This window comes from Microtus pennsylvanicus, chromosome 16 (assembly GCF_037038515.1).
Source record: "Microtus pennsylvanicus isolate mMicPen1 chromosome 16, mMicPen1.hap1, whole genome shotgun sequence".
NCBI classification, from domain to species: Eukaryota; Metazoa; Chordata; class Mammalia; order Rodentia; family Cricetidae; genus Microtus; species Microtus pennsylvanicus.
The window spans coordinates 9249857-9265629 of record NC_134594.1 but is presented as its reverse complement, the minus strand read 5'-3'; the positions used below and the strand labels follow the sequence as shown (position 1 = coordinate 9265629).

The window sequence follows — 15773 nt, the reverse complement described above, 5'->3', positions numbered from 1 at the left end:
AGACACTAGAATTTCTTCAGTTTTGCACAGTAAAGCACTGTTCAGAAAATATGCTAACTCTCAGAGTCGGTTTTAGACACTGATTAGCTCAGGCCATTGTTGCCTACTCAAGATAGCACTTCTTTGTTTTTTTGTATTGGACATGGGTTGAAATACACCTCAAAATAAATGTCCATTGTCTTCACAAGGGTCAGAACATTTTCTTCAGTAATTTTAAAACACAGAGTTTTAAAATGTGTTGTATCAGGGCTGGAGTGATGGCTCAGTGGTTAAGAGCACTGCCTGCTCTTCCAAAGGTCCTGAGTTCAATTCCCAGCAACCACATGGTGGCTCACAACCATCTGTAATGAGGTCTGGTGCCCTCTTCTGGCCTGCAGACACACACACAGACAGACTATTGTATACATAATAAATAAATAAATATTTTTAAAAAATGTGTTGTATCACATAGCATCTGCTTGCTTTGTATGGTTTTTAGAATGTCTTTCACAGACAAGAATTAAAATAGTGTCCGACATTGTAATCTTTACTTTTCTCATAAACCTAGTATAATATAATAACAATTTAAATTCTGATCTGATGGCTAAGATAGTCTGAACCATTACATAGCTCAAATAGAATTTTTAAAGTTGCTATTCAAAGCTAGTCTTCCCTTGACGTGTTCCCACTTGCTTTCAGTCTTGCCATTTCAGTGCAGGTTTATTCTTCTTGGAGGGTTCTTTATGAAAAGAGCTTACTGTGCTACCCACTCTGTGTAGCTTGGGCCATTGTTATTTTCAGCCCTGGATTGTTTACTGGACTAGGTGTGGTGACACATGCCTTTAATCTCAGCATTTGGAGGCAGAGGCAAGCAGTTCTCTGAATTTTTAGCCAGCCTGGTCTACAGAGTGAGTAGAAGGCTGAAGTATGTTTATAAGGTAGAAAATTTTGAATAAGCCATCTTGGTTCTGGATACTTACTGTGCATGTATGTGTATTTACCTTGTGTGTGCCTGGTACCTTTGGAGATCAGAAGAAGACATCAGATCCCTTGAAACTCAAGTTAAATAATGGTTGTAAGCCACCATGTGGGCATGGGGAACTGAACCTGGATCCACTTCAAGATCAGCTGAGTCCATCACTCTAGCCCCTTTTTGCTCTATTTTTTAATGCTTTATTCTCAAATTTCACCAAATAAACAGTCTAGGATAGTTGAGTGCTTATTTTTTGTTTCTTGGTGTCTGCTCTTCAGTGATTTCCTCAATTTTACATAGTGTAATTAATAAAGCTCTGTAGTCAGTGTCTTTTGTGTATGTCTGTGTGTGCATGTACACGTGCCACAGATTGTGTGTGGAAGTGAGGACAACTGAAGAAAGTGTTTCTGTTCTTCTAACATGCTGGTTCCAGGGATAAAACTTAACTAGGTCATCAAGCTTGGCCACAAGTACCCTTCCCCGTTGAGCTATTTCACCAGCCCTGGAAATAATGCATTTTAATTGTTAGAAATATCTACACACTCAACATTTTGTTTAGTTTTTAATTTAGATATGGGGGTCTCACCCTGTTTTCTATTGAACGAGTAATGATCCTCTTACTTCAGCCTCCCAAATACTGAGATTTACAAGCATGTGCCATTATGTCTTCTCAGAGTCTTATCTGAGCACTTACAGAGATAACTTGTCTAATATGTGTTTGGCTTTTAAATCTGTGCCTACTGTGATAGATTTTGTGGTCTGAAAGACCATGACGAGTTTAGTATTTTGTTAAAAAATTGTTGTTTTGTGCTTGAGTATGGCTCAGAGTTCAATTCCCAGTCACCACATTGTGACTCAAAACCATCTGTAATGAGATCTGATTCCCTCTTCTGGTCTGCAGGAATACATGCAGGCAGTATGCTGTTTGCATGCTAAATAAACAAACCTTTAAAAAATTAGTTTGTATTCTTGGAACGTTAAATTGATCAGAAATCAGAAAACTAGCATAAACTGATCTTTATTTTTTTTAGCAGGCAAATGTAATTTTGCACAAATAAGGTGTTGAAAATTTCTGCATTTCCGTCTAACTACTGTGTGTTGTAGAAAAATTTGCTAAATTATATAATTAATATGTGATATTGAAGATAATGTACCTTCTTATAGGGAATGGTTCCATTTGTATTTGTTGGCACTAAAGAAAGTATTGGAAATGTTCAAGTTCTTCTAGAATATCACATTGCTTACTTAAAGGTATGTATACAGTTCACATTGTATTCTTATATCTCCCCTGCATTTATTGTGTGAATGTTGTATACTTGCTGTAAATAAGGAATCTACATGTTGAACAAGCTGATTTATAGTAATGTTTGGGTATTTAAATGTTTTAAATTTACTTCAGTTTTGCTTGGTTTTTGTTGAAAACGTAGAGAATAAAATGTTCTTTGCCCTAATACTTTTTCTGGAGAAGGGAGCCCTCTGATTTTTTTTTCTTTTTTTAAAGAAAGGACTATTTTGGATGTTTGTGAGAGTTTGTCATTATTTACAATAGCTCTGTGCAGGCCAGTTTGTTTCCTTTTTTTCCCTCATTTTAACTGTCTGCATAAAGGTGAAATTGGACGTCTTTGATATCTTTGACATTTTTTTGAGTCAATATCCAATAGGTGTTGTTCCATCAATTCTGAGTGGGGTAGTGGGTTGCTAGAGATGCAAACCAAAGCCAAGTGCATGGTAAACAAATTGGAGTCGGTCTTCAAGCTACACCCTCAGCCTCCATTTGTTAGATTTGAAACATAATACACAAGAGTTGTAGAAAAAGACGTACCTGTAAGTTAGTAAGCATCACAGTTGTTTTTCATTTTTTCTTTTTTGTTGTTGTTTATAGTAATATTCTCAAATGATCTCTACTTTAGTATATTTTCTTTTCAGTCTCTGATATTCGTTGTATTAGTATTTTATGTCATTCCGTGGTTTTCAGTTCTGTCAATCCTAACCTTGTAAACAAATGCTTTGTCTTCTATTCTTCCTCTAAGCCAATAGTTTCGTTTTGACGGTTACCTTCACATGTTGTAGGACCTCAATTTTTAAATGGTCAAGTCTGTAGCTCATTAATGTTGCCTTTAAAGAGACTGTTAACTCTCTGTTACAGAGACAGTGTGTAGCCAGTGATCTGGCTCAGTGGATAAAGGTTATTTGCAGCCAAGCCTTACAACCTACATTGTGGAAGGAGATGTTGAAGTAGATTTCCACAGGCACATGGTAGCACACACATATACGTGTGCGCACACACAAGCATTCAAGAGTAAAAAGGACGGTATTTGGTAGTAGGATTAGCAATTAACAGATAGGTTAGGTTTATTATACAGTCACTTGAAGCAAGAGAGGTATATATACTGTATGCTTATAGCAATGTGTTGGACACGCTATAAAGCATTCAGTGTTTCTTGAGTTGACCAGCAAATGACCTTATGAATACAATACTGCTTTATGAGATGATTTCAATGAACACAGTTTGTTTCTTTGGTAGATTGTAAAATTCTAAGCCAACAACACACACACACCAACAAAAACCTGTATAGAGCTTGGGTCGATAGGTAGGGTAAAAGTGTTTGGCTGAGGTCTCAGAGGGCATGACGTGTGCATGTGCACTAATAGCAGAAACGATTCTTTGTTTTGATTGTAGGAAGTGGAACAACTAAGAATGGAACGCCTGCAGATTGATGAACAGCTGCGACAGATTGGTATGGGTTTCAGACCTTCTTCCACCAGAGGGCCTGAAAAAGAGAAAGGATATGCCACTGATGAAAGTACCGTCTCTTCTGTACAAGGTTCTAGGTCTTATAGTGGAAGAGGCAGAGGTCGTCGGGGCCCTAATTACACCTCCGGTTATGGTAAAAAGAACATTGTTTTATTTCTGTAATAGTGTGTAGTAGTGTTCTAGTTTAGATGCTGTGTGTATTTTCATACTAGCTCTAATTTGCTTTTGAGGGTGAAAGGTAGTTAAGGTCTATATGTTCTACTGTTATATACTAGTGACAGTGGAAGGTAGCTTATAAACAGTTATAAAACAAAGCTTAATTTAAAGCTGGAATAAAGGGTGAATGGGTATAGGGCCTGTGTTCTAAATAGTGTGGTTTCATACATTTCCTGTAGAATCTTAGAATGGTACTGCTACCTGTAATGAAAACATAAGTGAAAAATAGACTGACTAGTTCAGCATCTTACACAGCAAGTCTCAGCAGCTTTGAAATAGACTTCACTGATTTGGCGGGTTTGAGTGTTCACACACCTTGTGTAAACTATTTTGTATAGAGTAACATTTTGTGTAACAGCCTGAAGATGAAGGCTAATAAAGAGAGTTAACATTTTATAATGAACATCTTTATAAACTATACTTTCACTTTGGGGCCTAATCTGGGTAGGAAAGGATCAGTGGATCCTGTGGCCATTAACAATTCTCTAATCTTAAATTCTCATTTATTCTTATTTAGCTCTGGAGTTGTTTCATCTTTCTCCATTTGGACTTGGATCATAGCAGTGACCTGATCCTTCTGCCCATCCCTCCTCATTTCCTTTTCTGTTTCTTTATGTTCTCTTCTCTCTGTGTTAATCTTGTTTTGAGGAAATACTTGTGAAAGTAGGCCAAAACAGGAAATATTTACAGAAAGTAGAGATGAATGCAGGTTTGCAGCATGCAGGTTCAGATCCAGACTTTTTAACTGAGGAATCTAATGGTGCTAGAGTTGTAAACCTGTATTGTCTTTCATTTGTTGTACAGGTGCAAGGCTAAGTATCCCTTCTCTTTTGTAGTAAAACCTTATGTTCCATTATCCCATTTTCTTGATGCATTTTCATTAACACAGCATTGAAGTTCTAAATAAAATTCTAAAAATATATGTTCACTATGTAAAAGATGGAGAATTGTAAGCTAATGCTGTATTTCCAAAAGTATATTTAATGACAGTAATTAAAAAGAAATCAGGCATATTTACATTTTAATGCTAAATTAACATAATCAGATGTGGCTTTGTATGGCAAGAGTGAGAAAAGCCATTGAACATCTTGATTAGTGTCTGGGACCTTTGCTTATTGATGAGGGAATTACTCTGGTAAATGAATGAGGAGTAGATAATAAAGTGTATGGGAAAATGGCAAAGGAATCCTTTGCGTTATAGAACGCTATACAGATCCTTCAGCAGATGGCAGACTTAGCTTTGTGGAACTAGAGACATTGTTGTTTCTTGAAGTAACTTGAGAAGAGCGTTTGAATTACAAATGTTCTTGTACTTATCAGGACTAAGCAGTAATAAATATAAGAAACATTTACTAGTAGAACATTTCTAAAGTCATGCAAAATTTAGTTTGAATCTTAATCTTGGTTATGATATGACATATAGTTAATGTAAGCATTTAGCACATTAGCATTTAAGGTGATTGGAACCATCTTGATGAAAGTGGTAGTTATTAGTTGTAAAGTTAAAAGAAAAGCCTGATCATGAAATTTGTCTAAAAACAAGTTGTGATTTTCATGGCTCATTTTTAAAAGCTTTTCTGGGATTTCTTCCCTTGTATCTTGCTTGTACTTTCCAATATTGAGAGGTTGAAATGTCTGTATTGTTTCCAGTAGAACAGTAGTTAACAATCTACAGCAACTTAGAGATGTGAGCAGCACAGCTTTATCATCATAAAGCTCGCTGTTGCCTCATTGGCTAACCTCTTACACATCACCTGCACTGTAGGTGTTTTGTTTGGTTGAAAGTTAGAACCTGCTCGCTTGTCATTTCCAGATTCCAGCAAGACTTTTGTTTCTTGGCTTATGACCACCTGCTTATAGTTTTTAAAATGCCAACGACTATAGGGTTCTTGGGCTGTCATCTTTATAACGTGAGAAAGATTTAAGGACCTATGAGATATTTGGGGGCCACCTAGATATTTTAGGACAATCTCCTCATGTCATGCCTGAACCTTATCCTTGACTTTGTGGTCATAAAAGACCTGAGTATTAGCCAGTTCATCAGAAATTTTGTGTTTTGTAATGTTTGTCTCACAAAATAAATACTGAGTGTATGTTAAGGAATAATTTCCTTGCTCTTTTCTTGGGTAAGGTAAAATAGTTTACTAGGCTTATCTCCTTTACATTTTAACACAGATTTGTTTTACTACTCGTGAAATGATTATTGTCTACATTTTGACAGTTTTATAGTATACGGTTAATGTTTTTTGGCATTTGAACAAATAATTGTTAAATGGTTACTTTATTCCCTTCCATGATGTTTTCATTCTTAACAAATACTTGAGAATGAAAAACTGATTTTTTTTTTCCCTAAAATGATTTTTCTTTTCCTCTGTAATTTGTTTGGTAGACTTCTTTATTCCTTGCACCTTGTTATTTCCATTTTAATATCTAAGGAGGACTAGTGTTTTACTACTGTTTTTAAATACTCACGGAGTTTAAATACAACCAGTGTTTAGGTATTCCATGCAACAAATTCATTCATCAGCAGGGGATTTTTTTTTGCACATTACGACACATTTGGGACACTGATAGGATAAAGATGAAGCTTTGCGTTTTGGCGTAGACCAACATAGAAGAATGTTGAACAGTAGCGTGTGGTATGATTCAGACAGACAGTACTTCAGTGAAATAAGAGAAGAGGAAAGGTTCCATTTTCAGTTAAATTGGTACAAATTTACAACTCAACTAGTCATGTGAACTTCATTCAGTCTCTCTTAATCCTTGTTAGGCAGTAACTGTTTTCTCAGAAACATTGTTATGCTAATCTGAGGCAGCAGTAAAACATTTTATGTATATTAGCTGACCAGAACTTCTAGCTTTAAGAAAGACTCAGTTATAAGAAGTGTTCTGATTTTAGAAATGCTAAAATGTGAGGGAAAAATACACATTCAAGTCAGTAATAATAGAAAAACTATTGGTTAAAATTAAAATTTTTCTGGGTGTGATGAAATTTATTTTAGATATTGGGTAACATTTATTGTACTGATGATTTAGGCCATCAATATAAAAATGAGCAAAACCTTGACATTAATTGCATTTTCATACTGTACCTTTCCTCTAATTGTTAGTTGAATTTAGTTGCATATTAAATTTAAAGTTTTTAATTTGGCTTTCTTAAGCATCTATATATGTGCACCTAATCACTTTACATACTATCTTTTTTCTAAGGTACAAATTCTGAGCTGTCTAACCCCTCCGAAACAGAATCTGAGCGTAAAGATGAGCTAAGTGATTGGTCGTTGGCAGGAGAAGATGACCGAGAGACTCGGCATCAACGAGACAGCAGGAGACGCCCAGGAGGAAGAGGCAGAAGTGTTTCAGGGGGTCGAGGTCGTGGTGGACCACGTGGTGGCAAATCTTCCATCAGTTCTGGTAGTCTTTTACATACTATGTCAGCGTTCATGCTTTGTAAACAGTATAACCCTACAAAAATAATTTCTTCCCTCAGAGCCAAACATTTTTGGATGTTTATGATTCTGGTTACTATCTTAGAAATAATAGTAGACTGTGTAGCAATTAATATAGGAAAATTTGTGTAGATTAATTCTGAGTGAAGGCTTACATAAGAATTTGTAGGTGAGAATGAAATTTCAGTTGACCGGTTTCCTTTGCTTCGGGGTCCTTGGTAATTAGGTAATATTAGGTAATTTTTCCCAAGAATTTTTTGCTACAGTTTGAGGACAGAGAAAAGGGTACACTCAATTTTGTTTTATTTTTCTGAGAAATTGAACTGTAAAGAGGAATATAGAAGGACTGGAAAGGTGACTCAGCAATTAAGAACAGTTATAGCTGTTGTAGAGTAGGGAGTAAAGTTCCTAGCACCCACTGCTCACAACCCTGTAACTCCAGTTCAGGGCCTTTCTGATGCCCTCTTGTGGTCTCTGGTCGCTTGCGCATATGGGTGTGCATAGGCACACCACATGTTCACAGATACAGAGTAGAGACAAAGATGTCATATGCTCAAGCATCTCTTGGCTGTGGTCATTTGATGTTTTTTGTTTTTTACCATGAGGTGGTAATAGTTGCCAGAATTCTTTCTGAGCAGAATGACAAGAGGGGAGGGTTTCCAGAGATAATATGGACTAGATTATTTTAAAGCACTGTACAGTAGCATTATTGTTTCTTTGTCATTTAAGAAGGTTATACTTTATAATGATTAGATATCTCATTGAAAATTAATATATTTAAAGTAATGTTTTAAATCTTAGAAGGTTAGACTTTGCATATATTAAAGCCAGGCCATTGTGGCACACACCTTTAATTCTAGCACTTGGGAGGCAGAGGCAGGTTGATCTCTTGAGTTTGAGACTAGTCTGGTCTACAGAGTGAGTTCCAGGACAGCCAAGGCTGCTCTTGTCCTCCACCGTCTCCCCCCCAAAAAAATCCAAACATGTTAACCTACAGTGGAGTAAATCAGCATAAAATGGAGGATGTATATTTAGCTCTAATTGGATCCCACTTTTCATTGGGCCCTAAGTTTAGTTTTATTTAGAAAAGTTTAGCTTAGTTTTTTACAGAAAAACAATTTTTGTATTAAAATGTACAATGTATACTGTCACTATTAAAACATTATATTTTGTGGAAATGCAAAATGAATGTATTTTACCTAGTGTTTATGATTAATAGATGAATTGAGCATCTTTTGCAAAGATGCTAACTGTTACCAAAGGAAACTTAAGAGTAATGGTGACTAGGTGAATTCCTTCTGTAATTGAGTGTTGGAAGGAATAGATGCACATAGGTAAGAGAGGTGCTTTTCTTTTCTTTGTAACTTTACGAAACACTGTTTTCAGAGTTATGACGCAAGTTAACATCTGGTTCAATGTTGTCTTTTCCATAACAGTTATTATTTAAGCCTAATTTACTTTGATACCTGAGTAGACTTGTTTTGGTTGCTTCAGTTCATAGTTAGCTAATTTTTGTTAGGTCTTGGGTGCAGTTACTAATTTTATTTGGAAATAGTTCACAAGAAGCAGTTTAAAGAGAAACAAAAGGTTCTCAGAATTACTACATAATAGTTGGACATTTCTCTACATTTTTATTTCTCTACCCTCTGGGTAGGGTAAGAGTATGACTGTCAAGCCGGTAATGTTAGTGCACACTTTTAATCCCAGCTCTCAGGAGGCAGAGAGAGGCAGGCGGATCCGTATGAGTTCGAGGCCAGCCTGCTCTGTCTATAGAGTGAGTTCTAGGACAGCCAGGGCTGTTACACAAAGAAACCCTGTCTCGGAAAAGAAAAGAGTGAATGCCAGAATTAGATAGTATTTTCTGATATCGTTACCCTTCAGTATCTCTGGAGGATTGGTCTCAGTAACATCCACAATTTTTTTAAATCCTTTATGAAAGCTTATACAATATTAATACATGATCTGTGCATACTGTTCTATATTATCTCTAGATTACCTCTGTCTGCAAAAATGCCATGTAAATAGTTTAAGTTTGAGGGACACTAGTAAGAAAAAAAATTACGCAGGACTAAAACTGTTTGATACAGCTGTATCCCCTTCTATAGTTTTTCTGAGGATATAAAGACCTGACTATATTTGTAAAACAATTCAAAGAAAACATTACAAAGCTGAAAAATAACCTTAACTTTTGCTTTACAATTTTTCATTCCCATTAAAATTTAACTTATCTTAATAATTTTCATGTAAATTAGTGATAAGAAAACTTCAGGCCTATATTTATATTGGGGGGATTGGAGTTTATGTATGGTTAGTTGATGTAGTTCAGTAAATCAAGTATTTTAACTGCAGCCGTCTTAAATGAATATTTCTTGCCTCTGACATGAATATAGTGCTCAAAGATCCAGACAGCAATCCATACAGCTTACTTGATAATACAGAATCAGATCAGACTGCAGACACTGATGCCAGCGAATCTCATCACAGTACTAACCGTCGTAGGCGGTCTCGTAGACGAAGGACTGATGAAGATGCTGTTCTGATGGATGGAATGACTGAATCTGATACAGCCTCAGTAAATGAAAATGGGCTAGGTATGTAAGCATTTAGGGAAAAGTTGTGTGTGTGTGTGTGTGATTGTATTATACTGATAATAGATGAGGCTTTTGTTTATGTATGCAATTCACAATTTTTTTTTAGTGTTTCCTTTTAATGGGGAAGATAGCTTGCTTGTCTTGGGTGTCTTATTTTTTATATTTGTCAAACTATCTGAAATTGGGAGGATTAATTAAAGTGCCCTTTCATACCATTAATACCATTAATCATCAGTACAGTTCAGTTGATCTTATTATGTACAAATAAAACTTAACTCTTTTAGCACCCCCTTTGAATAATTGTGGTACATTTTGGGAGATGCATAGAGTGAGCATTAATTATTACAGGGCTAAAATGTCATTAACTTTGAAACAAAATATGTTGGAGAGAAACCTTTTATTCTGAATAACAGCTGTAGTTCCGGTTATGTATGGCAGTTTATTATGGGTTAAAGCCCTCTTTATTTCCAGAGAGGAATGGTTTATGCTACAAAAATGTATATAATCCTTTTGTCGATATTGTATGCTTTACCTTCAATGTCTAACTAAAATTTTTTTTTAAATAAGGAAAGAAGTTTTTTGTTTTGTTTTTGTTTTGTTATTTTTTGCCAGAATAGTTGATGGTAAACTTTGCAATTGCAGATGATAGTGAAAAAAAACCCCAGCGACGCAATCGTAGCCGCAGGCGTCGTTTCAGGGGTCAGGCAGAAGATAGACAGCCAGGTAACTTGAGTGGACCTGTTGGTGTCAGGCCACAAGCATGAAAAAAATGTCATGTGTCTGCATTCTAAATATGATTACATGTTCACATGTGTGTATATACATTCAGAATTTGCATTGCATACGCTATTCAACTAATGACACTGCTAAGAAAATGCATTCTTCCTTCACGGTATAAATGTTTAGTATCCAGTCTTAAGTGAACTAATGTTGTGTCTTAATTTCTTACATGGAAATACTGCAGTTGGCAGATTCCTCAAACTTAAGATGGGGACTGCCATTTCAGGGACTGTGGTGTGGATTGGGTTTGAGGTTGATTGGCAAAAGTAGGTAGTTTTGCATGGTGCCTGCTTACTATATCTAGATTGGGCGCCTCATTTTGATGGGAATTAAAATACTCAAAATTTAAAAAGAAAATGTAGAAGTGTCTTTTTCCTTAAAAGAGGGTGCATGTTAATGTTCTTGTGTTATTGTAGTGTGTGTTTTCCTTTACACATACTAATCATTCAAATAGTTTTTACTTAAGTTTCATTCAGTATTTTATGTTGTCACAAGTTTTGGTAACTGGAAAGAAACTTGTTTGCTATGTCTTTATTATTTTGAAAACAGTTCACTTCTTATTGTACAGAGAATCACTGTATATTCACCATGAAGAAATTGTGTGCAGTAGAAATAAACCCCTTTCAAACTAACCAATTTTTGCATTCTTTCCAAAACATGGTCTTTCATGTGTCCCCCTCTCCCCCACAAATAATGTAAATCGTAAATCTTTAAGTATAGAGGTTATAGAGACATTTGAGAAGTCTAGATAAGGACATTAATTCCTAATCTCAAGAATTTTTTTAAAGATAGAGGGACATGCAAAAAGAATCAAACACTACCAAAGAATTTGTTTTGCCTTTTTATTTCTTCTACCTCTTTTTAGTGTTAGAATTGTATTTTAATTGAAGAGGTCATGAATTTCAGTTTTGAAGGTGGCACAACAATGAGTATTTTCTGGCCCTCCTTTGTAAAGAAGAAAATTCAGGCTATCAGTATGAGCTCATTAACCTGGAATGCATTTCAGCATAACCTAAGCTAATGATCTTGGCTAAGGATACAGAAATAAAAACATCTCACAAATTTTTTTCTAAATGAATTAGATGTTTTTGACTGGAATTAACTGAAATGACTGATTTGGAGTTTTGACAGCAATGTGCTGTTGCATACTACATCTGATCCTGACTTCCCTGATATTAGGAACCATTGTGTTTCCTCTTACCAAATTCCTTTATTTCCAGTCACCCATTTTTCCAAAGTTTCTTCATGTCACAGCAGTCGGGGAGACAGCCTTCACACAAAGTTGATAGTAGTTCTTCCTTTGTCTACAATTCCTAGTTGCTCTTTGTTCTCTATGAATTAACTGTTGAGTGGTCTTTTCTATACTTAGACATTACAGAGATATCCATTCATTCTTAAGCCCACACAGGAAATTACAGGGTCCCGATTATGCCACAAAATTGCCTAGATTTTTTTTCCTTGAAATTTCAATTTCTATTCCATAAGAAGTATAAAACAAATTTCTTAATTGGCTTCCTTTCTTTGGGGACAAGGAACAGAACTAAGTGCCACTTAGCTTTGGACTCAAAGCTACATCAAGATTCTCATTCTGTGTAGGAGTAGGTGAAAGGGTCTAAGAACTGTTTGTACACATTTACATTGAGCAATATGCCTATCTGTGCAGTAACATCTTGAAGTTGATGCATTCCTCCAGGTGTCAGTGAAGTCTACACTATGAAAACAATCCATTAGAAGGTCCCCTACCCGTGGTTACAGTCATTCTCAAGACAGTTGTATTGCCCAAATAGAGTAGACAAAATGAATAGGTTATACTAATCTCCCAAGAATATTGCTAAACATTTTTGGCAATAGGCTTCAGAATGAGCCTACGGAATTCCTTATAATTTGGAAGGAAAGCAGTTTTAGATTGGAAATGTATGTAGTTTTCTAATAAGTCTTGATCCAAGATGTTTAATTATGTTTAAGGTTCATTTAAAGTAATGAATTACTAGAGAGTTCTTCAAACTTAATGTTAGTACATGCGTTATTAATATGAATTGTAAAATACAATTCAGCCTTTTATTAAATGATTTTTTGAGCTGCATGTAGTATAAATCTAATGAACTAATTCTCCACAGACATGGTGGCTTTATAAATAATGTAAAATTGACCTGTTTTTAGTTTTTAATAATTGGGATTTTTCTTAAAACTAGACTGTGATAGAAAATGATTGTTAAATTAAGAATATTGAGTTTCAAGTTCTTAGGTCAGTGCATAAACTAATACTTAATGTGATTATCTTATGTTTAAGATGGGACAGCATCTCTTTTTACTCTGTTCCTTTCCCACCCTGACAAGTGTCTAACCACATTAGGATTGTCTTAGTTTGCCTGCACTTCTTAAAATTTGAAAATCAGATAATTTAAATGCTATCTAGCATGAAATGTTAGGAAGAAACCACAAATACCACAGTTCAATATCTTAATTGTGCTGTTTTTCATGGGCCAAAGGGACAACCAAAAACATAAAACATTAAAAATTTTAACTATCCCATCATGATTTGTGCCAACATCCTCCCCTCCCCCCATATATACACACACATACTAATAACTGCAAACACCACTCTGTACTTAAAACACTGTCTTGAAGTGTTTGTTCTTGGTGGTGGGTTGCTACACCACATTCATCTCACAGTCTTAGACTCAGCCAGGAGATGGCTGGTTTCTTGAACAAAAGGACTTCAACCTAGATTTCCTCAAGTTCCAGCTTGAATTTTTCTATTGTCAGCACTAAAATCATAGGCACATTTTTCCAAGCTATGCTTTTGTTCAGATGTGGGTACCCAGCGTAAATTTTTGAAATTGGGTTACCCACCATTAGTTTAGTTTAATAGTGAAATTATTCTTATCCATAATAAAATTTAGAAATATTTTTCAACACCTGTAATTTTTTTCTCATCTTTAACAGTCACAGTTGCAGATTATATTTCTAGAGCTGAGTCTCAGAGCAGACAAAGAAACCTCCCAAGGGAAACTTTGGCTAAAAACAAGAAAGAAATGGTAAGGAGAATTTAACCTGTAGGGTTTTTGTTTTGTTTTTATTATTTCGTATTGCTTAGACTTAATAATTTTTTACTTATTACTGTATGGTCACTTGTTTCACCTGAAAGATATTTAAAGAAGATCTTGGTTCTGTCCCAGGCCCCTGCTGAGTGAAGGTGTGCATGCTTGAGTCTGAGACACTTCCACATAGATTGTCAGTAGTGGGAACAGACCCTTTAAGTTTCAATTCATTTAAATGTTTTCAGTGTTAATCAGAAATAGGAGGTTTGAAAGGTGAGTAAAATGGGTGATTGTTGTTTTACCTACTGTATTGACTGCACCATTTATATGGTGTACTTCCCAGTGGTTTAAAATAATATTAGGTGCAGGTTTCCTTGAACAGTGCCGATGCTTTCTGTGATGTGGGCACTCATAGGTACTAGAGATAACGTAGTTTAAAAACCCTGAGACTGGAGTGCATTGGTGTTTAAAACGCTTTCTGTATGGCATATGAAAGTTATCCTTTTTTAAGCTAATGTTTATGTAGTCATTTTCTTCCTCAGCTACAGATTTCTTTATAAAGATGTTGAAAAAGTTGTCTCCCTTTGACAGGCAAAAGATGTGATTGAAGAGCATGGTCCTTCAGAAAAGGCAATAAATGGTCCAACTAGCGCTTCTGGCGATGAAATTCCTAAACCACCGCGTACTCCAGGAGAAGAAAAGACTAAGAACTTAAAAGAAGAAAGCACTCAAGAAGCAGCAGTCCTGAATGGTGTTTCATAACTGAAGGAAGCTCCTAGTTTACAGTTCTTTTACATTACAGTTACAATAGTGCTTGTACAAGCTTGCCAAAGATAGAATTCGGATCGCCAGTCTTACATCGCACTTTCAGTTCCTCCATTTGGAATTCAGAAAGGGGGAGGGATCCTGAAGAAATCATATGTTTAAACATACTTTGACACCTACTGTGTTAAAAATATATCATCAGATGTGCCTTGAGAATAGTATATGTAACATTAAAAAAGTTGCTGGCTATAGGAAATGTTATTTTGTTTTCAAAATATGGCAGAGATGGGAGGTGGGTGGGGTGGGGTCCCTAACGTAATATTCTTTATGAAAGCATTAGCTGCTTTTGTTACATTTTTAATAATATGCAACCACTTCTTCACCTGAGGAAAACTAGAATGAAGCAGTTTAAAATATTTTGCACTGAATTGTAATTTCTTCATTAGTTTAGTCTGGAAACTGGTCTGTTATGTGTTTTAAATGCTGTTTGTAGAGGCAAGTCTGCAGACCACTGGAATACATATGTTAACTCATCTGCAGGGACATGGGGTGATATTGGCAGTGACTGTTCTACATTGAGGCTTTGTTTGGTTTATTTATTAAAGTGTACAGTATTTAAAAAAATCAAACATAGCTTTAGTTGAAACACTAAGCTGATTAGTCATGTCCATTCATAGCCTGAACTACTGAAAAGATCAATTTCCAGAGGGTTTATTCTGTAAAAACTACATGTTTAGTCTTTAGAGTATCTTTCACATTTTCTTTTCCTCCCTTTTTTCCTTTCCCCCCCTTTTTTGATTTTGGTTGTTTGATGTGCAATATGTTTTTGTATGCAGGTAGTAAATAAACTTTGATCTTCCATTTGCTGATTTTAACTTTCTACTTTTTATGCCAATTGTTTCAAAGAAGTAGGACTACGTCACAGACCTAGAATAGATAGCATTCTTGGATTGCTTTTCAAAAGCATTTATTCTGCCTCAGATCTAGTATTAAAATGCTAACCATTTACTCTACACTTAATTTTGACTGTTAAATGGTTTAGAATATGTCTTTGCTGTTAGAGAAACATATTTATATTAAAGTCTAATCTACAGGAAGTTGTGGAAGATATGGGAGGCAGAAAATAAGCATTTTACTTTTGCCTTTAGTTCTTCATTTAAAAACTTTTAAAGGTATGAGAAACAGTTTTTAAGTAATAGGCCAATAATGTGGTTTTTGATTGAC

General features: G+C 35.4%; 1 protein-coding gene across 7 annotated transcripts in view; it reads left to right on the top strand.

Annotated features, from left to right (window-relative positions):
- Fxr1 (FMR1 autosomal homolog 1) overlaps positions 1-15410 on the top strand; it is a 47465-nt gene extending 32055 nt beyond the window's left edge. Inside the window, exons 11-18 of one of the 7 annotated variants that reach the window (XM_075950850.1) lie at positions 2117-2203; positions 3633-3690; positions 3778-3840; positions 7134-7337; positions 9763-9963; positions 10606-10686; positions 13690-13781; positions 14376-15410. In XM_075950850.1, the coding sequence (XP_075806965.1) occupies positions 2117-2203; positions 3633-3690; positions 3778-3840; positions 7134-7337; positions 9763-9963; positions 10606-10686; positions 13690-13781; positions 14376-14546 (957 nt within the window). In that variant the 3' untranslated portion in view covers positions 14547-15410. Of the gene's footprint in view, positions 1-2116; positions 2204-3632; positions 3841-7133; positions 7338-9762; positions 9964-10605; positions 10687-13689; positions 13782-14375 lie in introns of all 7 variants that reach the window. The other 6 variants (XM_075950851.1, XM_075950848.1, XM_075950854.1 and 3 more) reach the window with 6 other exon arrangements.
- The last annotated feature ends 363 nt before the right edge of the window (positions 15411-15773 follow it).